Genomic DNA, 22,963 nt, shown 5'->3' with positions numbered 1-22,963 from the left:
TCTGCGGGAGGATAAGCAGTTCTGCCTGAGGATTTCTGCTCAGAGCAGATGCTGAGTTGGTATTTTTTTTTTTTTTTTTTTTTTTTTTAAAAAAAAAACCCAAAGGTCTTGCATTCATTTTGGTTAAGGACCTCGAATTCAAGATTTAGCGGTGAGAGCAGAGCAAGCCTGCGTAGGACACGGCACCTCGCAGCCAAAGGGATCCCGCAGACGACGCTTTCCCCTGCGCGGTTTATTTATTGAGTGATTTGATTTCACCGGCCATCCCGGGGGATCCCCCGGAGGCGGAGGGACTGGTCCTGCCGGCGCGTCCCCCCGCAGCCGCCTGCCGAGCCGCGGGGATCCCCGCGCCGGGACAGCAGCCGTGCTGTGGCATTCGGGGGTGATTTCCTGGTGCTTTCGTACTGCTGACCCCATAAAAATGGAGCAAGAGGAAAATGGCTTAAAAAAATAGTTCCTAACCCCAAAGAGATGATCTCAGACGCGTTCCCCGCGGCTTGCGAGACGTGCCCCCGCTTCCTAGCTGAGCGCAGCCCCGTGTGTCCTTTAAGGTCGCGTGGATCCGACCCTCTTGGGCCGGGTTGAATCATTTCCTGTTTTCTTCAGGTTTTGAAGAACTCCAAGGCAAGCTGGAAATGTTTGCGGACAGGGTGAACTAACCGCTCCGGGGCCATGGGAAAAACACAGGCGCGCTGGATCCGCCGCGGGAGAGGACGGGAGCGCAGCTGGGTTTTATCCGTCGGTGGGTTTTGCACTGGTGATTTAGATGCCACACTGATTTTTTTTTTTTCGCTTTTAAGAACCTATCTGTGCACCAAGGTGTCAATACCAAGAGCGTCTCCCAGGCCTCTGGGTCTCTTTTCCCCCAAACCTTCTCCTGGTAGCGTCCCTCAGCGGCAGCGTGGGCGCCCGAGCGGTCGGTACGGCTTCTCTCGCAGCTCCCTCCCTGCTTTTTTGTATGCAGAGCTGCGTTGCCACGTTGATCCGTCAGCGTTCAGGCACGGTTTGCGGCTGGGCCGCGCGAGCCCCGATGCCCGCGATGGGGGCTGCCGATGGTGGCTCTCATTTTTAGGTGCTTTTTGAGAAATTTGATGCTCTGGCCCTGAGGGGTCTGGGTGGCCGACGTGTCCCTGCTGCGGTGGCATCGCGGGCAGCTCTGACCCAGTATCCAGCGAGCGCTGCTCATTTCGCATCCCCGTTTCTTCCCGGGTGCTGGGATTGCGCTGGTGAAGCTGGTCCTGAGTCCTGATCCACCTGGGCTGGGCATTGCAGCCACGGCCAAAATTCCCCGTGCTTTTTACCCCAGGACTCTGGGACCGGTCTCATTGCTCGCTGTCGGAGAGCGCGGTCGGCATGCGCCCACCCATCCCCGGGTCTCGTCCCGTTGCATTAAAGCCCGCGGCAGGCAGTGGGTGCTGGAGGGGTGTCCGCAGCCGCGGCCACGGCTCGCGGCACGGGGACACGTGCTCTCTGCAGCACGAAGCAGGTATTTCTGGCTGGGATTATTTGGGTGTATCTCTCATCGTCTGTGGCCGGTGTCGCCCGGCTGGGTGTGTTTGTGTGACCGATGGCGCCCGCACTCGGGGCGGGTGCCGGTTGACGCCCTGCACCTGGGGGTCCCCTGGCCCTGAGCTCTGCAAGGTGGGGAACCCAGCTGGGGACAGGGGAGCGCTGTGAGTAACGTTTCTCGTGTTTTGCCATTTTGCCCGTAGGTACTGATCAGGGAGAAGCGCCCCGGGGCAGAAGGGTTCTGCGGGGCTGCTCTCTCCGTCCCTGCTCCGCGGCCATGCCGAAGGGGAAAGGCGGCAGAGCCGCTCCCCAGCGCGGTGGGTCCCTGGGGGTGAGCACTCTGCGTGTCCCCACCTGATGCTCCTCTGGAAAATCCCTTCTTTGAGGGGATGAAGGAGACGGGATCAGCCCCTGAAGTGACTTAGCCGTGGTGGCCCAGGCAGCAGAAGCCAGCAGCTCGCGTCAGCGCCCGGCCACGCGGTAATCGGCTTGCTGACACGCCGTGCTGCTCCTGCGGGAATTAGGCAGTGACCCCGCTGGTGCTGTTGGCAGGTCACTGCTGTCCCCACAAGGAGCCGGGAGATCAGCGAGCGCTGAGTTGGTTCACCTCTTCGCTGCCCTCCGTGTTTGCCCCACCATGGCTCGCGGTGGCCAAAAATGGCCTCGCGTCGTTGCAAATGGAGTTGTTCCCTGTTGGCGCGGGGGCGTGTGAGGACCCTGCGGGTGGTCCGGCTCCACGGCGGCACTGGGAAATGCCTTTTGGCTGGTTTGGCTCTTGCTGTGCGGGGTCTGTGTGCAGCTGGAGCCCCTTGATGTCATCCCGGGAGTCCCACGCGTGGGTGGTGGCCAGGCCAAGTCTCCCGAGCGCCAGCCATGGGTGCCATCAGCTCCCGCGGCCCTTCCTGGAGGGGAAGCGGCTTTTAAGCAACAGCGAGGGTGCTTTGCAGAAACAGCCCCAAGGTGCTGCGAGGGCAAGGAGCTGCTGGCGCAGGCAGTTCCAGCGCAGAGCCAGCACGGCGCGTAGAAGCTCCTGAGCTGTCTGAGCAGGGAGGACAGCCTACAAGAAAATGAGGGGGGGAACTTTTGACAAGGGCGTGTAGTGACGGGACAAGGGGTAATGGTTTTAAACGGGAAGAGGGTGGGTTTAGATTAGGTATAAGGAAGAAATGTTTTACGCTGAGGGTGGTGGAGCACTGTCCCAGGTTTCCCAGAGAGGTGGTGGATGCCCCATCCCTGGAAACATTCCAGGCCAGGTTGGCCGGGGCTCTGAGCAACCTGATCTGGTTGGAGATGTCCCTGTTCCTGGCAGGGGGTTGGAATGGGATGAGCTTTACGGTCCTTTCCCACCCAAACCAGTCTGTGAGTCTATGACATCTCTGGGCATGTGATGGGAGGGGCGGGGGTGCAGGTTTGGTGTTCCACAGTGCTTTGTGGCCAAGAGAGGAACGCGGAGGAAATTGCCATGTGGGTTTTTGATTTGAAAGGGAAAGCTGTAAGAGATTTCACCATAAACGTGATCTGAACAACGTAAGGACTGTTAGCAGGAGGGGAGCGGCATTTCTTCTAATGAAAGATGAAGATTCGGCTGCAGGGAGTGTTTTCCTTAAACCCCAGGTGAAAATGAATCCTCGCATCTCCGAGGTGGCTCCTGCCGCGGCCGCGGTGCTGTGCCGTGAGACGGGCTGGGAAGGGGCTGGTGAGGGCAGCAGCGTCCGAGGGAGCGCAGTGGGTCCTGCAGAAAAGCTGGGGTTTGTGGTTCCCTTGAGGAGCTGTAAAGCGTTTTCCCTGGGATGGGGGGAAGGCTCTGAACTCCTCGCGTGCTGCTGTACCGTTTGTCTTACGGCAGGCTCAGCCTTTCCCTGCTGCGGGGAGCCATCGGGCGCGGGGTTCGTCACCCCCAGCCCCGAGAGCCCCTCCGCTGGGACGTGATCGGACGCGCGGGTGATGCCGATGTCACCGGGACCAAGGGCACGGCACTGCCTTAAATAAATAACTGAGGTTAATCCAGCGGCTCCCCGAGCCCTGTGCTTCGCCCGGGCTCTCGGGTTTGGTTCCTCCCTGCCCGTGGGGCTCGGCCGCTGCCGGGGGAGGTCTGGGCATACGGGCGGACTTTATCTGGGCTGCTTCTGGTGAAGGAAATGCATTTTTTGCTTTGTTTTATTTTTTTCTGGAGTGGTTTTGGACAATTGATTTTCTAAAATAGACTCAATGAGAGGAAATTCATTTGTTAACCTGTCCCCATTCGGGGGAACGGGAGGACAGGGCGCAGATATGGTGCTTCCTTGGTAGCTTTATTTACCGTTGCATCTGCTTTAGAGCAAACCAAACCTATAAATTAACCGCTGTCTTGTCCCCCCCAACCCCTCCTCTGTTAATCAGGATTTAAACGGCCAGAAGGAGCTGTGCCCACGCCTCTGCCACCTGAAGAAAGGCCCCAACGGCTACGGCTTCAACCTGCACAGCGAGAAGTCCCGGCCGGGGCAGTTCATCCGCTCGGTCGACCCTGACTCGCCGGCCTCGAGAGCGGGGCTGCGGCCCCAGGACCGGCTGGTGGAGGTAACGGCACGGGGGCTCAGCACCTCCCTGCCCGCGGAGCCTTCGGTGTTTCCTTGGCACGCGCCGCATGGGGTGTTCAATCCTGCCTGGCACGGCAGGAGCGGCCGGGTCCTGTCCCCGTCTCCTGGGTGGGGACAGGGGTGGCAGAGGGAAGCCTGAAGCTGAAACAACCCCCTGTCCTGTGACCTTTTCCATCAGATCCCGCTGTGTTCCTCTGTAATGCAGAGCCAGGAGACCCACGTGGGTGCTCAGGCAGTGGCTTTGTGGTCCTTCAGCAGCTCATTCAAAGTGAGCGCTGAGATCTGGGTGATGCTGCTGGCTCCGACTGGCACAGAGGAGGGTGGGAGCAGGCAAACTGCTGCCCCTGTGCTGGCCGGGGGGCTCTGGGGTGGCAGTGGGATCCCGCAGACGGATCGGGTGCTTGATGGGTGCCCGTCTCCCCCTCGCAGCACGCGAGCCCCGTACGCGGTGGCATTGCCTGGTGCCGCTCGGTGCTGGAGCTGGCTCTGCCCGCTGCAGCAAAAGGGGTGTGGGGACGCGTGGGACCCACACAGGGGAGGGGGGTGACCTCCCGCCCTGCCACCTCCGGTCTGTGTCCTGGCGTAGGGACGGGCTGGTGCTGCCCAGCTGAGCTGATGCGCTGCCAGGCAGGCGCTTGGAAAAAGAAGGGAAAAAACTGCAGAGATTTTAGGACACCAAATTGTGAAAGGTGGGGAGAAACTGCTCTTGGCAGCAGCTGCCTGGTCACCGAGTGCTGGACAGCACGAGCTTGACGTGGAAGGCGATTGCCCTCCTTTGGCTCGTTCGTGTCCTGTGTTTTTCCTGGAGAACGAGGTTCCCCATCCAGAGCTGCCTGCGCTTCGGGCTGGAGCAGCACACGGACAGAGGGACGGGCATCAGCCATCACTCCTTCCGCTTCTGCTCCTGGCTGGCCCCTGCTCGGGGTGATGTGTGTCCCCTCCCCAGGAGGGTGAACTCCAAAACCCTCCCGCGGGGACCAAGCGTGGCCCTCGCAGCCAGATCGGAGAGGGAACGGGGTTTGCACCCTGGAAGAGTCGGGGAAATGCTAAGGCCAAAGCACCTGCCTGCTTTCCAGCCCCGTGAATAATTATTCCCCGGCCTGTGGGAGCTGCTGCCTCTTCCCAGCACCTGAAAGTTTAATGCTGGGAGCAGCGTGGGGCCGGGGCCGGGAGCGGGGTGCCAGCGGCAGCAGCTCCCGGCAGCGCGATGCCACGGCGCGGGGTTGTGTTATTTATTTATCGGCGCTTGGCAGAGCGCCTGGCGCACACAAAGCGGCGAGGGGTGAACTGGCGAGCTCGGAAACGCGATCCCCTCCGTGCCCGCTCTTTGGGGTTTCCATAAATATTTGATGCCCCCCGGCTCCGCTGCCCCGGGGGTGCTGGGGCGGGGGGAGAGCAGCCCCGTGCTGCCTGGCCAAGCCCAGCCTGGGGTGAGCACCAGCCATGAACTGGGGTGAGCACCAGCCATGAACTGGGGTGACCAGTGCCGCGCTGGTGTAGCTCCGCTCTCCGAGGGGCTGCTGGGATGGGGTTACCCCGCTGCCGGGCTCGGTCCCCGGCTTTGGCATCGCTGTGCTCCGTGCTGCGGAGGCCAGCGTGGGAGAAGGCAGCTGTCTGTCTGCAGGAGGAGGAATAAAAATGTGTTGAAGCTGGTGGTACCTGGACAGCTGTGGCCTGGGTGTGCAGCCGGAGCACGCGTGACTATGACATTATCCGTGGCTTGCTAAAAACCCCAAACCTGCTGTCCGCTCCTCCTAGCGAAGGCCGCCTGCGCTGGATGGATTTCTGAAGTCTTTGATTTGTTTCAGAAGGCTGTCCTAACGGAGCAGCTGTTTTAAGAGGAGGAGGTTACTCCGTTCGGTGATCTCTGTACCACCAGCGCTCTCTCCCCTTCTCCGCACACGGCTCCGCATCCCGCAGGCAGGCGCCGTCCGATGCCGGAGACAGGACGGGTGAAGGCTGGGTTGAGCTTTGCTGGAGCATTGAAAGGAGTTTATCGCAGAAAAGCGAGCCCAGCAGCGAGGGGCCGGGTGGTGCGAGACCTTCCCCTGCCAGACAAAGGGCGATTCATTCCTCACAGCAAACAATGCCTCCAAATCACAATTGTCCTCTCGCTGCGGGGAACAATCGGGAGCAGGGATCACGTTCCCCAAAAGGTCCCGGCTCGCACGCAGGGAAGGGAGAAATGAATCCGTGGAGCAGACATGGGGACTCGCCCATTGGGGACGCGGGAAATCCACGGTTTGCCATCACGGAGGGATGAGCGATGGCGTGGGGATGCTGCAGCCGCCCGGGCAGGGCCGGGGAGCAGGACGCAGAGGTGGCACCCAGCCCGCTGCCCGTGCACGTGGTTGCACCCCGTAGGCAGCCTCAGATACCCGGGGTGCATCCAGGGTTTGAAACGGCTGCAGAGGGCAGCCGGAGCGTTTCGGCAGGGCCCGGGTGGGTGAGGTGATGGCGGCGTGTGGGGGCTTTGATTCTCGATGTCTGGGATGCGGGCGGGGGCGGAGGCGTGCAGTAACACAAAGGATGCTCTGGCAGAGGCACTGGAGGGGTGGTAGGAGGCTGCGGCTGGCTTGAGAGGGGGAAGGAAAAAGCCTGTGACCTTCCTGTCATCCCAACAAATTTAAAAAAGGAAAATCCCATCCCTTGGGGGTGAGGAGGCTGCTCTGGGAGTCCGTGAGCCGGGACCAGCACCTCTGCTGCGGGGGAGCACAGGCTTGGGTTCTGATGCCGTCGCTTTGCAGGTGAACGGCATAAACGTGGAAGGGCTGCGGCACTCGGAGGTGGTGGCCCACATCAAGTCCAGGGAGAGCGAAGCCAGGCTGCTGGTGGTGGACCCCGAAACAGATGATTACTTCAAGAAGCTGGGGGTGACCCCCACGGAGGAGCACACCAAAGGTGAGACCTCGCTTCCCCTGGGCGACTGCGCCGTTCCATGACTCACCATGTCACGGGTGGGATTTCTGAAGCAAGGGAGTCGTGTTTCCCTTCTGTCTCATCCCTCAGAAGTTTCCTGAGCACCACCCAGCTATTTATAAATAGTGAGAATACTTCCTAATCCAGCCAAACCCCAATTTGTTATTCTTACACAGTGAATAATTAACTTGGGAACTTGCTGCCGTGAAGCGGCTGAGGCAGAGTGCGGTGGGATTTGGGGGGAGCTGGGTGCTCAGGGAGCGATGAGGTCACGGAGGGATGCTCAGATGGGACCGGTCCATCTGGTTGGGGCTGGAAGTCCTGGGTCTCCTCCGTTTTTGGCTGCAGCATCCGCACCCTGGGAGAAGCGGTGTCTGTCATCGGAACGGAGGGACCCGCAGGGTCCGGTGGAGCAGAGCGGTCTGCCCGGGGTGCTGAGCTGGGGTCTCGGGAGGGAGGGTGCGATAAACCCCCCATTGCTCTTTGCTCCAGCGAAGGAGCCTGAGGGCGCATCGAGAAATACCGGAGCAAAGGCGGAAGGGTTTCACGCCACGGCGATCACAGGGTGGCTGATGCAGGAAATGTTTTCCTCGCTGTCGAAACCTGGCAGAGAAAGCTGCCCGTCCACTCCCCAACCTGCTGCGCTGCAGCTCCCCGGCCGTCCTGCCCCGCGCTGAATGGGGAGCTCTGTTTCCCAGTACAGCTGTTCCTTATCTGATCCGGCTCCCTGGGATGCTCAATGGGGAGATTTGTCCCCAGAAATGGGTCAAACAATGCTGAGAAGCGCGCGGGGCGAGCGTGGTGTCAGATGCTCCGCGTGGGTTCGAGGAGGAGCTGGGGCGAGAGCTGTCTGTTGGTGGGAGCCGTGAAGGAGCCCTTGTTCCCGGCGCCGCGGCCGCGCGGTGGGCGCTCCAGCCCCTGCCTCGGCTCTCGCTGCCGTCTCGAGGCGTTCCTCAGAGATCAGGAGTGGGTCTGCCTGGCCGGTGACGGTACGTGTGCTGGTGACAAAGTGCTCCGGTAAATTCTGTTGTTTGCAGGGTGAGAGGAATTGATAATTGAGCTCTTTAATCAAGCTGCTTTGCCCTCGAGCTGACAATTTCCAAGTCTTACAGCTGATGCTAAGCACCTCAACGTTTTAGCAAAGGGTTGTATTTTAAGAGCTACGCACCTTGCAGGAGTAAGGAAATACAAAAATATTTCTAGGCATGCCAAATTTTGGCATTACTTTTTTTAGGCCCAGCTTGTGATTTGAAGCTTCCTTCTCGTTTAAATAACATTATCTTTCATCGTACGCTGCTGGAGGCTTTAGCATCATTTCTGCTACAAGCTGACTTTCTCTGACCGTCGCTCAGAGCTTACCGTACTGCAAACACGAGGCCAGCGTTCAGTAGGATAAAATACTTGGAGATCCCAACCCCGGAGCTGAGGCTTTTGCACCAGCACACTCTCCAAGCTATGGTTTGGGTTTGTGTTTTCAAACGCAAAGGTGCCCTGACTTGCACTAGGATCCCTGCAGCCCCCAGAGCGGTCCTTCGGAGAGCCGGAGGCTTTGGAGCTGTGCGGTAATTGCTGCCCTGGGTTTCTGGAGCTGCAAGCCGCGTTCGGCACCGTGCGCCACGCTTGCTTCACTGGATTTTTCGGGTTACACGGCGCCGTGCATCCGCATCATTGTCTTCTGCTGGAGATGCACAGAGTGAGGGCTTTGCCCCGAGAAGTATTCATGCTCAGCGAAACTCAGTTATTAATCCTGTCACAATTAACACATCTGCTAGCCTGGGACGGATGAGACGGGGTAACGCCTGTAGCAATGACTTGATCGTGGCGGCCGGCAGCTTATCTGCGTAAAACTTGCCATTGTGTGGAATGTTATTAGTGCAAATCGTTGGATGAGGAAAAAATAATGCTAGGGTACCTGGGGAGCGGATCGTTTGCCACGCGCTGTTGTGATACCAACAAGATGCTGATTTTGGTGAAGAACGTTGGGTTGGTTTTTAAGACTTTTGATTAAACAGCTTCTGAAGAAAAATTACTTAACTGTCAAAAAAAAAGGGTGTGCACTGAATTTAGTGCTCACAGAAGGAAGTAACTTGGTCCCCTTCCTGGCAGGTGTTTTCTTCTGGTGAAAATGGGGTGAAATCAAGTGAAGTCAGGGGAATTTTAAATAATTTGGGTGCAGGGGGGGCACAAGGGGACAGACAGGCTTTTGTGTGGGCTCGGGAGCAGCACAGGGCAGTCAGGAGACCGGACGCGCTGAGCTGGTGGGGTGGGCGAGGGCGAAGGCAGGGTGGGTGGTGCTGAGGGATGCTGGCCTGAGGCCAGTTATCCCCGCTGCGCATACTTACTGCGTATTTTCTGTCTGCATCTCCAGGTGTGGTACCTCAGCCGATGACAAACGGATCCGCACAGACTCAGGTGAGTACTGTCTGCTCCAGGAAGCCCCGAGGGCCGGGGTGGGTGGCGTCCCGGGTTCACGCGGTTTAGGGAGAAGCATTGGAGTGATCGGGAGGGATGGGGGGTGAGAGGCCAGGCTCCCGGCGTGCCGGCTTTCCTGCGCTCCCACGTGTGACACGCGAGCTGTCGGGATGACTTGCCAGCCTGCGGAGCAGAGAGGGATGCTCATCGTGTCCCCAAGGCTCATTTAGCTCCGCTTAACTACTGCTGGCTGATGTTAATTGCGTCCCGCCGCAGCTGTAATGCAGGGGTTGAACACGGCTGGCTGCAGCCCCGTTTGATCCCTGCTCCCGGTGACAGGGAGGAGCTGAGCCGCTGCCTGGCACTGGCGGGACGGGGACCGTGTTCGGCTGGACTGGGGGATGTGGGAGAGCGGTGGCTCCGCCAGCAAATCCCAGGGAGCTCCCATGTGTGCACGCGTGTGCGTGTGTGTGCAGGGTCCCCTCGGCAGGACCCTCCCCTCCGGGCTCTGTCCCTGTCCCTGGACACGCCAGGCGCTGCTCTCCGCCTGGCAGGACGGCCGGGGTGTCTGTCCCCACCAGGCTGGGGCATTTTTCTGCCTGGCTTTTGATTTTTTTTTTTTTTTCTAATTTTCATCTTTGTGCAAACTGGAGTAACATTTTAATTCCCACTAGCTGAATGGAGGATCCACGTCTTCATCTCACAGCGACCTTCAGAGTCCCGGGAAGGAATCGGAGGTAAAAACCCCAAATTCCCCCTCCCTTTTACATACTGTCCTCTGCCAGCAGCAGCACGTGTCACATATTAACGGAGGAGTTTTGCAGGGGTGTGGACGTGTGCTCCAGCCTGGCTCCGGGAGGGCTCACGCATCCTCGTCCCGTCGGGCATCGTGACCTCGGGGAGGAGGTGGCACTGCCCCAAACCGAGCAGAGCTTCGTTGGGCGGTGACTCACGCTTCCATAGTTTGAAAGGAGGTGTAAGATGAAAGGAGGTCTACAAGAGTTTTGGATCTTAAGTGTAATGATGCCGACGAGCTGCAGCGCAGGAGGCGAGGCTGGGAGGGCAGGAGGAGCGGAGCTGTGAGGTTCAAGTACCGCTAAGAGGAAGAATGAAGGCTAAAAATTTAAAAAAGCCAAATTGCTTGGAGCACAGTGAATTTATCACAGTGTTTAAAGGAGCTGCTCGGATTTGGTGGCCCAGCTTGCAGGGCTGGGGCTGTTTCTCTGGCGGAGCCTGGCTGAACGCCGCAGTGGCGGCCGGAGGAGCGGCAGACCCCGCCGTGCGAGGGGGGACACGAGCGGCCAGAAGTAAACACCAGGCGTAGGTTGGTGTTCTCTCCCTGTTATTAATTTAGCAGGGTTTTGCTTGTAAGGAGGGGATTTCTGAAGTGCTCAAAAATTTCTCTTTAGCAGGAGGCTCTGCTAAAAACAGAGGAATGCCTCCATGCATGTGCTCTGCGGGGTCTGTGCTGTCCCCCGCCCCGAGATGGCCGGGAGTGGGAGTCTGACGGCAGCCAGCGCTCGTGCAGCCTCCTCTGGGCCCCCAGAGCCCCTGAAACGGCTCGAACGCCAGCTGTGCCTGCGAGCTGTGGCCAAACGCCTGCAGTCTGGCATCTCCGTTTCTCCCGGAGCGTTAAATAATACATATCCTGATCCAATGGCTGCTGCCTCTGGAGAACCGGGCTGCGTCCCGGTGCCCGAGCGTGCGGCGGTTCCTCCCGTTGGGCTGCTTCGGAGATCGCTGCCCCACCTCTGCGCTGGAAACCAGAGTCCCTGGGGCTGGCGGGGGGTTTGCCTGCGGCTCAGCCCCGGCTCGAAGCCTGGCCTGCTCGTTCAGGCCACCACCCCGTTCAGTCAGCATTTGTAAGCCAGGGCAAAGCTGGAGCCGTTATCTCGCAGCGTTGGTGGAAGACCTGCCCATGGTTATCAGTGGGGTTTGTGAAATCGTTATTTTGGAGTTTCGCTTGCGTCACGGGGCAGCAACGTGAGTAGGCAGGCTTTAAAATGTTTCCTTCAAACTGAAGGTCTTGATGCTGTTTGCCCGCTGTTGGCGTGAGCGCGGCGCTTGCAGAGCGCGGCCGTGCAGGTCCGGGGCGCAGCCGCTTCTCCGCGACCCGCTCTCCTCGGGCACCTCTGCCCTGCCCGGCGCTGAGACCTGGCAGAGCCTCAGTACAGGCGTGATCCGCGAAGCCGAAGCTTTAGGTTGCGCCTGCTGCAGAGCACGCTGCCCGCGAAGGCAGCTCTGAGGAGCCAACTCTCCCCGCGAACCCCGCGGCTCCCCCAGCTCGCTCCCTCCTCCCAGGGGCTGCTTTTTCGTTTTCCCAGCAGACAAGCGGGGCAGCTTGTTTTCCCTCTGGCAGCAGCTTCTGCGTTTCTGCTTTTCCACTTCCAGCCGTGGCAGCCACACATTCTTCAGGCGGCGGAAAAAAAAAAACCCGACAAAGCGCAATGTAGTAATTAACTCCGTGGCCGCAAGGATGCTGCCGCCACCAGTGAAACCACAGACGCGGCACGGGGGAGGACTTTGACCTTCTGCTCCAAAAAAACCCACCCGTGCATGTTTGCTTATCGTGCACACTGAAGGAAACGCCTCTCCCGGGGCCGTGCGGGGTGAAACGCTGCAGGACGCCGGGGCCGTGCTCGTGGCGGTGGTGGGGGTGCTGCCGTGGGCTCACGTCTTCTCTCTCTTGTCCGTGCAGGATGGAGACGCGGAGAAGAAAGATCCGTTTGAGGAGAGCGGGCTGAGCCTGAGCCCAACGGCTGCCGAGGCCAAGGAGAAGGTGCGGGCCAAGCGGGTGAAGAAGAGAGCTCCGCAGATGGACTGGAACAAGAAGCGGGAGATTTTCAGCAACTTCTGAGCCTTGCTGGTGGCTGCCGTCCGCCGCTCTCCTGCCCCCGCCCCAGCTCGGACGTTTCTGAGGTGCCTACGCCCTGTCCTTCAGTGTCCACGTGAGATGCTTTGTGCTCTGCTCTTCACTGGTTGCTTTTATGAGGCGTATTTTAAAGTCCTTTTTTTTTTTTTATTTTTTATTATTATTGTTACTCACCAGCGATTCTCGTAAGACAAATGTGACCAAAGCTCCTTTTCTTGCTTGCTCTTTGGCCTGCCTCTGGCTGCCCGCCGTCCCCCATTCCTGTGAGAAAGGACTGAAAGAGTTTAACTCTTGTTTCTTACCCGCATCATTTAGGCTTCTGTTACATATTTTTTATTATTTGGGGTCTTTTGGTTTTGCGGGTGTCCCAGACTGAGCCCCGTGGGATGCTCTGTGCCCCCGTGCAAACGTCTTGCGGCCTCGTACCCGCGCCGTGGTGGGGGCCCGGAGGGTGGGGTGTACCTGGCACCCCCTCCCGGCACCCATCTGCAGCGTTAACTGCTCACGCGGTGGGAAAAAGGACAGTGGCTGCACATCGCTGTGTTGGCTTTGCTATGGGAACTAAAAGAGCTTGTTCTGTTGGTTTTGGTTTTTTAATGAAGTCTCATCTGTTCCCAGTTAGTTTAGGATCCTCCCTCCCCACCAGCGACTCCTGCCCTGCCAGTAAAAGCCCCTTTCTCATCCCCGACAGCTCTGCAGAGGGGAGAGGGCAGGATACAAAACCAAAACTCAAACCCAACAGCCCAAATGCCACAGGCCTCACCATTTGCAGCCGTCAATGCAGCGGGAGAAAGCAGGGAGCGGGGCCAGTCCCGCCCCGCGGTGCTGCCGGCCCGGCTCCGGCAGCCTTGCAAGAGGACAAGAGCCACGAGATGCTACGGAAACTCTTTGGACGGACTTGAAAGAGAGCACGACCCAGCGTCTGCTTCCAGGGAGGAACGCAGGGATGGGGCTCGAGCTGCGGGCTCGGCGTTAGGGAAGCGGGGCTCAGCTGTGGCTGTGCCTGGGAGCTGGGTCCTGGAGCAGGGGCTGGGTCCCACCTGGTTTGTGTTTGACGCCTGCAGCCCGGGAGCGTACCTGAGCCTCGGTCGTGCCGTGGGGAGGGCGTCCTCCCACGCCGTGGGGTCTCGGCGGGGCTGGCTATGAAGCAGGCAGCGCAGTGATGGAGCGGGCGGTTGCTGTGGCTTTCTGTGGCCTCCTTTCAGAACGCCCCGCTCTTGGTATTAGCGCCTCAAAAATGCATCAAAAGCATGACAAATTAAGCCCATTTAAGCTGTTTATTACTTGCCTTTGGCTGTATATGAGGGAAGAGGGCTGAGCTGAACTGCAACACTCTCGGAGGTTGCAGGGGCGTTTTCCCCGGGTAGGGTCCTGGCCGTGACGGGCAGGCCCCCGCGCTCCAGCTCCACGGGGGCTGCCCGGGATTTCAGCTCACACGCCAAGGCAGTCGTGGGCGCAAGGGGCTGGGCACAGCAGGACAGCCGAGCAGAAAACCACTTTCCCCAGCTAAAAGCAAACGGCAGCAGTCCCTCGGACGTCGCTGACCGTTTTAAAACACACGGCTGTGACTTTTGCCCTGCGTTAGTCCAGCGCTGCTGTGTTACGAGCCCACGGCTGTGGGTCAGCGCTGTGGATGTTGGAAGTGCTCTGTGCGTGTTTCCCAAGTAGGGAGCTAAAAGGTGCCTTACAACGCTTTCTGCTCTCCTCGGCAGCGGGTTGGCGCGGGGCAGGGGGACTGCAGCTGCGGAGCCAGGTTTGGCTTCACCGTGGGGAGCAGCTGATGCCTGCGGCTGTTAGGAGAGCAGGGAAAGCCTCAGGGGTGAAGGAGATGAGTTCTCTTTTACAAAAGTTGTTTTAGGAACGTTGATGGGCTGAACAGGTTGACACTAATGACTTTGGAGAGGAAGCGGTGCAGGTGTTTGGCTATCAGTGATGGTGACGGCTCAGGATGCAGAGGCTTCCCTTCCAGGACTCTGCCGTTAACAGGACACCTCTTCCCTGCTCCACTTCGAAGCCAATTACCTGCTCTCTTTTTGGTCCCCTAAATATTTGCTTCTATATAAACCAGTAACCTCTTTGCGGGAGCCCTTCTTTTTCAAGGTATGCTTGTTGCTTCCCGTGCCTGCATAGCCAAACCCCAGGCAGCGCCCCGGTCTGCGCAGGGCAGAGCGTTCCCTGTTACGCTGACCTAAACGTCGCACTCTCCGATGCATGTCAGAGAGCAAAGACCTGTTTGTAAATACCGCTCTTCTCATATGAGACTGGACCACTGCAGTTGAGGGGAAAAAAAGAATGTGTGGTTTTGAACACAGATCAAAAGGAATCAGGTGTGCAAATCTGTACTGATAAGATTTTCAAATCTTAATCTCTGCTTAGTCCATGGAAACTGCTCCTGGTTAAAGCACTTATCGTGTTTCTGACATCTTGTAGCGCAGTAGTAAGTATTCAGTTCCTGTACATTTAACTTGGGAAAAAAAAAAAAAATCAATAAAGTGTAAGGCTGTCAGCTGCATTGTAAAAACATAACGTACACTGTAATGTCAGTAATAAACTCCATTTTCCCATGTGCCGAGTGCTGATGTGCTCGTTCCTCATCTGTTGGGTGGGAACCGCAGCGTGGAATGACAGCCGCCTTTAGCACATTACAAACTTTGCTTCCTCCCTTGCCTGTTTAAAGAGAAGCTGAAATTATTCCTTTGAAGCTCTACAATGAAGTCAGCACTGCCCTTTCTTTGAAGACCAAAACACATGGTGGTGGTGTCCCTTCTGTCAGCTTCTGAGGCACACACTGGCCTGGCTCCTGTGGCCTCTGTAACCCTTGCTGGCACACAGAACCGAGCGCAACCCTGACTTGTCTCCTGCCACCCCTGCTCTGCATTGCCCCCTGCTCTTCTGCCACCAGCACTCAAAGGTCACTTCTCCAGGTGGTGGCCTCCTCTGGTCCTGGCTCGTGAAGTCTTCGGTTGTACCTTATCCACGGCAGTGCCCCTCGCTGCCCGGCCTGGGCAGGCAGCCTGGCGTCGTGTGCTGCCTGCTCGCAGCTGGCAGGGCTGCTTGCTGTGGCCTCCTGCTTTGGTAAGGTCACCCCTGCTCTCCTGCCCTGTGCTGCACAGATGCCAGCAAACCTCATGGGTGGAAAAAAACCCACCACCTTTATTAAACGTGTATTTACAAGCAGCAGCAAGTCTCCTAGGACAAAGCATTTTTCTGCAGCTACTCCTGATGCGGCACAGCCTGCTGCTCTGCTGGGGCACGCTCCGGCATTCACACGGGGGCTGGAGCCTTCAGCACTGACGCAGCAGGACTGCTGCGCTTTGAAAGACCCTTTTTCCTCTCGAGAGCTCAGCCGTTGCCAGCGGCTGCTCCCTCCCCAGAGATGCTGAGCTGGCTGCAGCAGCCTCCCATTTCCCTGCAGTCACACAGCCAGCCCCGTGCAAAGCCCAGCTTTACTAGGGCTCAGCTCCAGGCCACTGCTGAGCCGAAGCAGCTTTGTTGCTCTACGAAGACTGCTCAGTGTCTCTTAGCAGCTGGGCAAATGTCTTGATTGAGGCACTCGGTGCAGCGAGGATTCACAGGCAGGCAGGTCTGCTGGCCGAAGCCCACCAACAGCCAGTTTATCTCCCTCCAGAGCTCCCTGCAGTGAGAGAGAAAAAAAAAAACAACCAAAAAAACCCAAAACCATGAGTTTCCCAATGCAGCTGCTTGGAGGGGTTAAAGAACAGCCCGTGCTTTTAAATGGATCCCTTTCTCCTGCTGCCTGTTCCTCTTGGCTTCCCAGGGCGCCCGGAGGCGGGTCCCAGCCTCCTGCTAGGAACAGAGCTCCTAACCCTTCCTGATCCTGCTGAACTGGCATGGGGGACGCAGAGGACAAACACAGTTTGTGGTCATTCTCCTGTGCTAAGGCACGTGCCAGCTGTGGAGATGCAACGGAGTACCTGTCAGCAGGCATTTGATACTGAAGAGTACGCATCCACGAAGGCCAGAATCCAACTCTAGCCTGACATTGCTGTGGCCATCGGCATCAGCCAAGTCCTGTGCAGAAAAGCACCTGGCTTGGGTCACGGTGAGCTTGTCTAGGTGAGGGCCTAGCATCAAGGCCTCCAGACACTTGTCTGCCCTGGTGATTGACACATCTGCTAGCAGGGAAACAACTGAGCAGCTGAGATGCTGCTGAAGCTCTCTGGGAGAGGAGAAACACCTGCAGACTAGTGCCCAGTAAACAGGAGGGACCCAAAGTGCCGTCACCGAAAAAGCAGGATTGTGTGGAGCCATGGCTCCCGCAGCTAGCTCGAGGGGCTTGGTGTGGGGTCTCAGGTCTCACCTGGGCAGCCAGTCCTCCAGTGCCACCCGAGTTTCCTCAGGGTGTCTGGTCTCCTTCTTCACCCACTTCAGCCTGTTTGTGATCCTGTGCACGTGGGTGTCCACAGCTAGGAAGGGAGAGCCCAGAGTTTAGGTGGGGGCAGACACACCTGAACGGAGAGAGCGCAGCCAAAAGCTGCCTGTCACAGCACACCGGGGACAGCGCCCTGCGCGGGCTGCCTCCGCGGGCCGGCACGAACAGGCAGGTGAAAGAGGAGGGGAGGCTCCCTCGCAGCACAAACGGGCTGCTTTCTTCCTAGGCCCAGAGCCAAAAGCAAGAAGGGGATGGCTATCGCGTACCGCGCAGCCAGCGACGCGCGCACAGTCTGAGCCGGCCTTCCTTCAAAGGCTCGCATGCTCTGATCTCGCAGGCACAGGGCAGCCTGTCCCGGGTTCTCTTCCTCCCTGTGTTTCAGCTGACGTTACGCAAGTTGCAATCTCTGCCCCTTGGTTTACCCAGATGGAAAACACATTTCATAATACCCACCAACACAAGAGGGTTTGTGAGGCTTAAGCGCATGTTTATAAAGTGCTTTGAGCTAAAAAGCTCTGAATGCAAAGTATATTATTGTTAGATCAGCAGCGATAAACCTGTCTCTATGGCTAATTGGGCAAAACCCAGGAAATTGCTGTAAACAGGAAGACAAAGTCTTGCCTCCTAAATCAAAACCGAGCACACAATTATTTGGAAAACAGTTGGCTCGTTTGGCTCCCTCTAAACTTCCCTCCCCCACAGCAAGGAGAGAACACCAGACCCCCAGCGCTGTCGGACCTCACGCAAGAGCCACATTTCGTGCTGCTGACGGTCACCAGCGGGGCTGCGGGAGCCCGCTACCGCCCGCACTGACCTTGTGCTGCGTGCTCGCTGCAGCGGCAGTCGTTCATCGGGTGGCAGCATTCCCAGCTTTCCCAGGGCTCCTCCATCAAGCAGCAAATACACTTGAGATATTAATCTGTCCCCAGGGGCCGGGGAGCCCGCCGGGACCCCGCAGCTGATGGCCCAGCCCCATCTGCCGGCTGCTGCGAGCAGCTCTGCTGCCAGCCACGCTCCGGTCCATGCTCCCCAAAGGAGCATCGTGCGGGAGCAAACCTGCCCTGGGTCTGGCCCGGGCCCACCTCCGCCGCAGACGTCCTCCCAGCCCATCACTGCTAAAGCACCCAGCTCCAGGGTACAGCTCTGCACCCTCCCACGCCCTCTGTTCAGGAAACATGGCAAATAAACAAACGTACCTGTGGCCACCTAGCACCCAGCCACAGGGACTAACACAGATCAGAAACAGCTACAGATTGCCTGAGACCACTTCTTTCCACGGCCCGGTGCGAATTCCCGATTTCTAACGGTGATTTCGACTAAGCCCTGCTTCTGCCCTCTTATGGCTTGCCAAACAAAAAGCTCAAAATGAGATTTGTGTTCAAGGAAGTAACCCTGGAAAAAAATAATGTCAGACTATCCCCAAAGTGTCCCCAAATCACAACATTATCTCCACCTCTCTTTCACTTGACACCAAAGAGATTTCAAAGCGTGATTCTGCTAGCACATCTTTTTGGATGCCTCCCCAATCAGGCAACGCTTGCACTGCTCACCAGCATCTGAGGGGAGGACTGACTGCTCTTGGGGATTTTTGCTATCAAATTTGGGGCAAAACAGCAGCTTGATCCATGCTTAAATCCTACAGGAACTCATCTGCTGTGAGTGGTTGAGGGTACATCCTTCAGGCACCCAAATTCTCTGCAGACGACTAAACTGAAGCGATGCTATCACGCTCCCGGGGCAGGCAGTTCACCCAGCCGCAATGCCTCCCCTCTGCCCAGGGAACGGATCAGGCAGGGTTTAGGAGAGTGGTGAGGAAAACAGTCCCACCTACCTATCCCGCACACGCTGTCCCAGGCAATGTTCATGGCCAAGTGGGCCATTTTGGGCCCAACTCCCGGCAGCTGCACCAGCTCCTCCACCGTTCTCGGTATGTCGCCCCCGTATTTCTGCTTCAGGATGGCTGTCGTCTGCTTTATGTACTTCACCTTGTTCTGGAAAACCAAGGGGAAAGGCAGAAAATCCAAGCTGCCCTCCAATACAGGGAAAAGAGACGAACAGCTCAGGAAACAAACCATTCCTGAGCACATGTTACGTGTGAGGCCACGCGCTGGAATTTGCGGAGGGGAGATGGAGGTCTTTGATTCCTCCTCGAAAGCAAAAACCCTGATCAGCTCTAACCTCCACGAGCACAGCCTGCAAAGGACAAGCCCGCACCCGCTCCGCGCTCCCCTCCTGGGCCTCTGAGGGCTCCTCTACGTACACGTCTGGTGCTGCCGCGATCCTGCACTCACCCTCCAGAACCCTACGGGGTAAATGATCTGCCCGAGCGTCGCGTCATCCATCTGCAAAATGCTGTCGACCGTGAGGCCGCGCTGCCGCAGGCGCAGCATGGCAGCTGACGTCACCTGGTCCTTGGTCTGGCTGGACAGCATCAGCGACAGCAGAACTTGGTAGCGCATAACCTGGGGAAAAGGAGACAGTGAGACATCCCGAGATCTCTGAGAGGATCCAGCCGCCTCGGGGGCTCAGTTCTCCCACCCAGCACCACCTTCTGCCCAGTGCGTAACACAGACCTACCCTGGCCCAGCCATATCCATCTACAAGAGACTGGAAGGCTGCAACAGGAATGATCCGTAACCTTTCCATTCTACCACACAAGAAAGGGAGAAAAGAAACACCTTCAACCTAAGCAGCCAGCAAGCGTAAAAGGGCAGAGAGCAGCTCCTCTCCGCTGGGATCTCACATCCAAAGACGCCAGAGCTTAGCCACAAAGGGCCACAAAGCTTTTCCTGATTGTGGGATTCTCAGGAGAGCCCACAGGACATAGAAGTACAAACGCCCAAAGATTTTTCATGCAACTTCTGCTCCAAAGGAGCTTTTGGAAATCCCATCCCATCCCTTTCTCACTAGGCTTCAGTAGGAACTGGGTATCTGGCTCCAGTGAGCTCCTTACCAAACCAAATCTAAAGAACTGGGATAACAGGAGCGGGAGACGAAGCACAAACCCCAGACTCCTCTGACCTGTCAGGCAGGGCTTAGCCCACACCATTCACCTCCTATTTGTCAATTGATTTTTCCCCAGACGCGGTTCTGTCCCCACCAGAACAAGGAGGCTGATGCAACGAACCTGGAATGACTCAGGATAACGTGGGATACAATCCCTCCTCCAGCTCCCCTACAAACAAAGTTTACAAAACTGCAGGTGCACCAGGAAACATCTCTAAGTGCATGGAAGCGGGGTAATCTCTGAGCGCACGGACGCTGTGCAAGGAGCGCTGGGGTGTGCTGAGGGTTACAACATCCACTTTTTCTTGGAAGCAACAACCCTGCTTCCCTAGGGAAGAAAAGTTATTTCCGTACGGTGCACCGTGGTCCCCCTGGCCCCACAGCTGCGCTCGGTGCCAGCCCACACGCCTGCGGGGCGTGTGACGCCGCCTGGATCCGGAGGCAAAGGTGACCGCTTTCCCCAGGGATCCAAGCCCGAGGCTCGATGCCAGCAATAAGGACAGCGTTACGCGCGCTGAAGCTGCGCAGCTGTGTCTTCGAGACTCCTCCCTCGGAGCCCAGCGGGTCGCCGGGGAGCACATGGCCGAGCCTACCTGCGGGTTATCGCCCCGTTCGCACACCAGCGCCATGCGCGGAGAGAGCAGCCCTGCAGCCCCAGGCCCCCAGCACCGCGCCACAGCCGTGCTCCGCTTTGTTTTTTGTACCGATGCAAACGGTCCCCTCGGAGGGAGGCGTCAGCCGGGGCCTTCCCCGGGCCTGGGGAGCACAGCGCCATCCCAGCACGGCCCTTCCTTTCAACCACTGTCCCCTTAAAAGTGGGGTGAAAGAGGGGAGGAAGCCGACCTACGCTTCTGTGCTGCTCTGAAGAGCACAAAAGCAGCCTGGAAAGTTTTTTCTCAGCTGTCCTCGTCTTTTCTCCAGACTGTTTTTCCTCCGTATTACAGAGCCAACTTGCTGGATTCTTTGCTTGGACTCCTACAGAGATTTTTAAGAAAAAAGGGACACGCCTTCACGCCCTGCCAGCCTGCCCCAGAACACAGCGCTGCCACAACACACTCTCAGGATTTTCACTCCCAAGTCCAAAATCACCCTATTTTTGCCTCCACTCCTCCTCTTGGTTCAGCCTGCTAAGTCTCCTGACAGCAGTTTAGGCAGAGGACAAGGGCCTTTCACAGCTGTGTTTGCCTGTGGGTCCCTAATGCCCAGCACGGGCTGAACGCGAGCAGAGAACGGCTCAGAAAACACCCATTGCCGTTTCACAAGGGCGGTGTGAAGCCAACGACCCCGGCAGCAGAGAGGCAGCAGCTGGCTCTCCTCCACTAGCAGGATGAACGGTTTCTCTCACATGCACGCTGCTGCAGTAACCTCTTGTGGCCCAATCCCAGCCTAAAGTCCTGATCCGCGATCAGGATAAACGACCTGCGTTTATTTTTCTGTGCTGGAGACATCCCAAGCGAGACACGTCCAGGGGCGACCCCAGGACGAGGAGGGCCGCAGGGCTGCAGAAGCGGGGCGGTGTTTTCAGGCGCCCACCTGACGGAGCAGGGCAGCAGGGTGTTGTTACCTGTGGAGGCGCGCTGCTGTCGTAACACTTCTCCACTCCCATCTCATCGACGGGAGCATCTCTGTTTCTCCTCATCTCCCGGATGCGCTCCAGCTGCTGCCGCCAGTCCCTCGGCTCCCAGCGCAGCCTCTGGGGCTCGGAGGCTCCCTGCTCAGCACCATCCCCCCGCGCGGATTCGTAGGCAATGGCGACGCTCTTCCTCCTCCTGCTGCGCCTCGGGATGCTGGCTGTGCTGTGCGTCTGCCTCACTGCGAGAGACGAGAGAGATTTTCAGGCCAGGGCGAAGAAGCCTTCATCGCCCACCAGAGCCCAGCACCACCCCGTGTGCCAAAACCGCCATGATGGGGACGAACCCCTCTTCCCCGCAGTCCCAGCCCAGCAGCTGCACTGTCCGGTCACCCAGCTCTAACCAGAGCCAGCTGCAGGGCCTGGAAGGGCTGGGAAAGACCTGGGAGAGAGGTGACAACATTTGGGGACACGTGTCACAGGATGGGGCCGAGCGTCCCAAACACAGAGGGGGCTGCTGAGGGCCAAGACACGTCCCCTCCCCACGTGCCACAGGGAGGACAGCTGCCGGGGTGCTGCCACATCCTGGGCTCCGAGGGGGACGTGACGAGGACACTGTGCCGGTGTCCCCCGGCTGGGCTGGGCCCTCATCCCTCTTCTCGCAGGGCGCAGGGCGCAGGGCCCAGGGCCCCCTCCCCGGGCCAGGGCCGGGCCGGGCCCTCACACGACCCCTCCAGCCCGCAGAGGCACCGATCTCCCCTCCACCCCGTACCTCCGGCCGCCTCCCCGGCCCTGCCGAGCCGCCGGGCCGCCGCCCGCCCACCGCCGGCGGACACGGCCGCGGACATGGCGGCGGCCCCGGGCACTACCGATCCCGGCGTGCCCCGCGGCGAGCGCGAGCGCCGGAAGCGGTGGGACTTCCGCCGGGGGCGGGGCCGGGGCCGGGGCCGGGGGTCCGGCGGGGAGCGGGGCCCGGGCCGCGGGCGGCGGCGGCGGCGGGGCCGGGGGGTCGGCGGGTGAGTGAAGCGGGGAGGGGGTGAGTGAGCGGCGGGGCCGTTGCCCGGGCGCGGGGGAAGCCCGGGCCGGGGTGCGCGGGGCCTGGCGGGGCCTAGCGGGAGGCGGGGCCTTGCCAGGCGCTGGGGGATGGGGGTGTGGGGCTACCGGCTGCCCCCGGCTGGGAGCGGGGTCCTGGGCGTCCCCTGGCAGGGAGCCGGGGTGTGCTGGGGGGGCTTGTGGCGTGTCCCCGAGGGGTTATGGCGTGTCCTGAGGTGATGGTGGGGGGGCTGCGGTGTGGCCCTGACATGTTTGGGGGGGGGACAGGGGGACGCTGCCATGTCCGGGGGGGTGTTAGGGGCTGCGCTGTGGTGTCTTCCGGGGCCGTGGGCTGGGGCTGCGATGTGTCCCCTTGGGCTGGGGCCTGTGCTGTGTCCCCTTGGGCTGGGGCCTGTGCTGTGTCCCCTGGGCTGGGGCCTGTGCTGTGTCCCCTGGGCTGGGGCCTGTGCTGTGTCCCCTTGGGCTGGGGCCTGTGCTGTGTCCCCTGGGCTGGGGCCTGTGCTGTGTCCCCTGGGCTGGGGCCTGTGCTGTGTCCCCTGGGCTGGGGCCTGTGCTGTGTCCCCTTGGGCTGGGGCCTGTGCTGTGTCCCCTGGGCTGGGGCCTGTGCTGTGTCCCCTTGGGCTGGGGCCTGTGCTGTGTCCCCTGGGCTGGGG

At 59.0% G+C, this 22,963-nt stretch overlaps 2 protein-coding genes across 4 annotated transcripts in view; one reads left to right on the top strand and one right to left on the bottom strand.

The window, feature by feature from the left end:
* The window catches only part of NHERF2 (NHERF family PDZ scaffold protein 2), a 36,544-nt gene extending 21,689 nt beyond the window's left edge, over positions 1–14,855 (top strand). Inside the window, exons 3-7 of the mRNA XM_086759307.1 lie at positions 3,889–4,065; positions 6,833–6,986; positions 9,373–9,416; positions 10,091–10,153; positions 12,115–14,855. Coding sequence (XP_086615433.1) covers positions 3,889–4,065; positions 6,833–6,986; positions 9,373–9,416; positions 10,091–10,153; positions 12,115–12,273 — 597 coding nt within the window. The 3' untranslated portion in view covers positions 12,274–14,855. The remainder of the gene's footprint in view (positions 1–3,888; positions 4,066–6,832; positions 6,987–9,372; positions 9,417–10,090; positions 10,154–12,114) is intronic.
* Positions 14,856–15,439: 584 nt separating this feature from the next.
* On the bottom strand, positions 15,440–22,108 carry NTHL1 (nth like DNA glycosylase 1). 3 transcript variants are annotated; one of them, XM_086759308.1, is made up of 6 exons: positions 22,030–22,108; positions 21,252–21,499; positions 18,973–19,143; positions 18,513–18,672; positions 16,610–16,715; positions 15,440–15,922 (listed from the first exon to the last, which is right to left on the bottom strand). In XM_086759308.1, the coding sequence occupies exons 1-6, from the start codon at positions 22,103–22,105 to the stop codon at positions 15,799–15,801; spliced, it is 885 nt and encodes a 294-aa protein (XP_086615434.1). In that variant the 5' UTR covers positions 22,106–22,108; the 3' UTR covers positions 15,440–15,798. The 3 variants fall into 3 exon arrangements, with proteins under 3 accessions (XP_086615434.1, XP_086615435.1, XP_086615437.1); XM_086759309.1 differs by lacking the exon at positions 16,610–16,715; XM_086759311.1 differs by lacking the exon at positions 15,440–15,922 and having other exon boundaries at positions 16,625–16,757.
* Positions 22,109–22,963: the final 855 nt, after the last annotated feature.

This window comes from Chlamydotis macqueenii, chromosome 15, assembly GCF_036417535.1.
Source record: "Chlamydotis macqueenii isolate bChlMac1 chromosome 15, bChlMac1.mat, whole genome shotgun sequence".
Lineage (NCBI taxonomy): Eukaryota > Metazoa > Chordata > Aves > Otidiformes > Otididae > Chlamydotis > Chlamydotis macqueenii.
The sequence above is the reverse complement of the archived record's forward strand: the minus strand, read 5'-3'. Positions and strand labels throughout refer to the sequence as shown.

Coding starts and splice junctions, on each gene's coding strand:
- NTHL1 (XM_086759308.1), bottom strand. CDS start 22,105: ATGTCCGCGGCCGTGTCCGCCGGCGGTGGGCGGGCGGCGGCCCGGCGG. Junction 18,673..18,972: donor ACCCCGTAGGGTTCTGGAGG/GTGAGTGCAGGA, acceptor TTGGTTTTCCAG/AACAAGGTGAAGTACATAAA. Junction 15,923..16,609: donor CTGGAGGACTGGCTGCCCAG/GTGAGACCTGAG, acceptor CTCTCACTGCAG/GGAGCTCTGGAGGGAGATAA.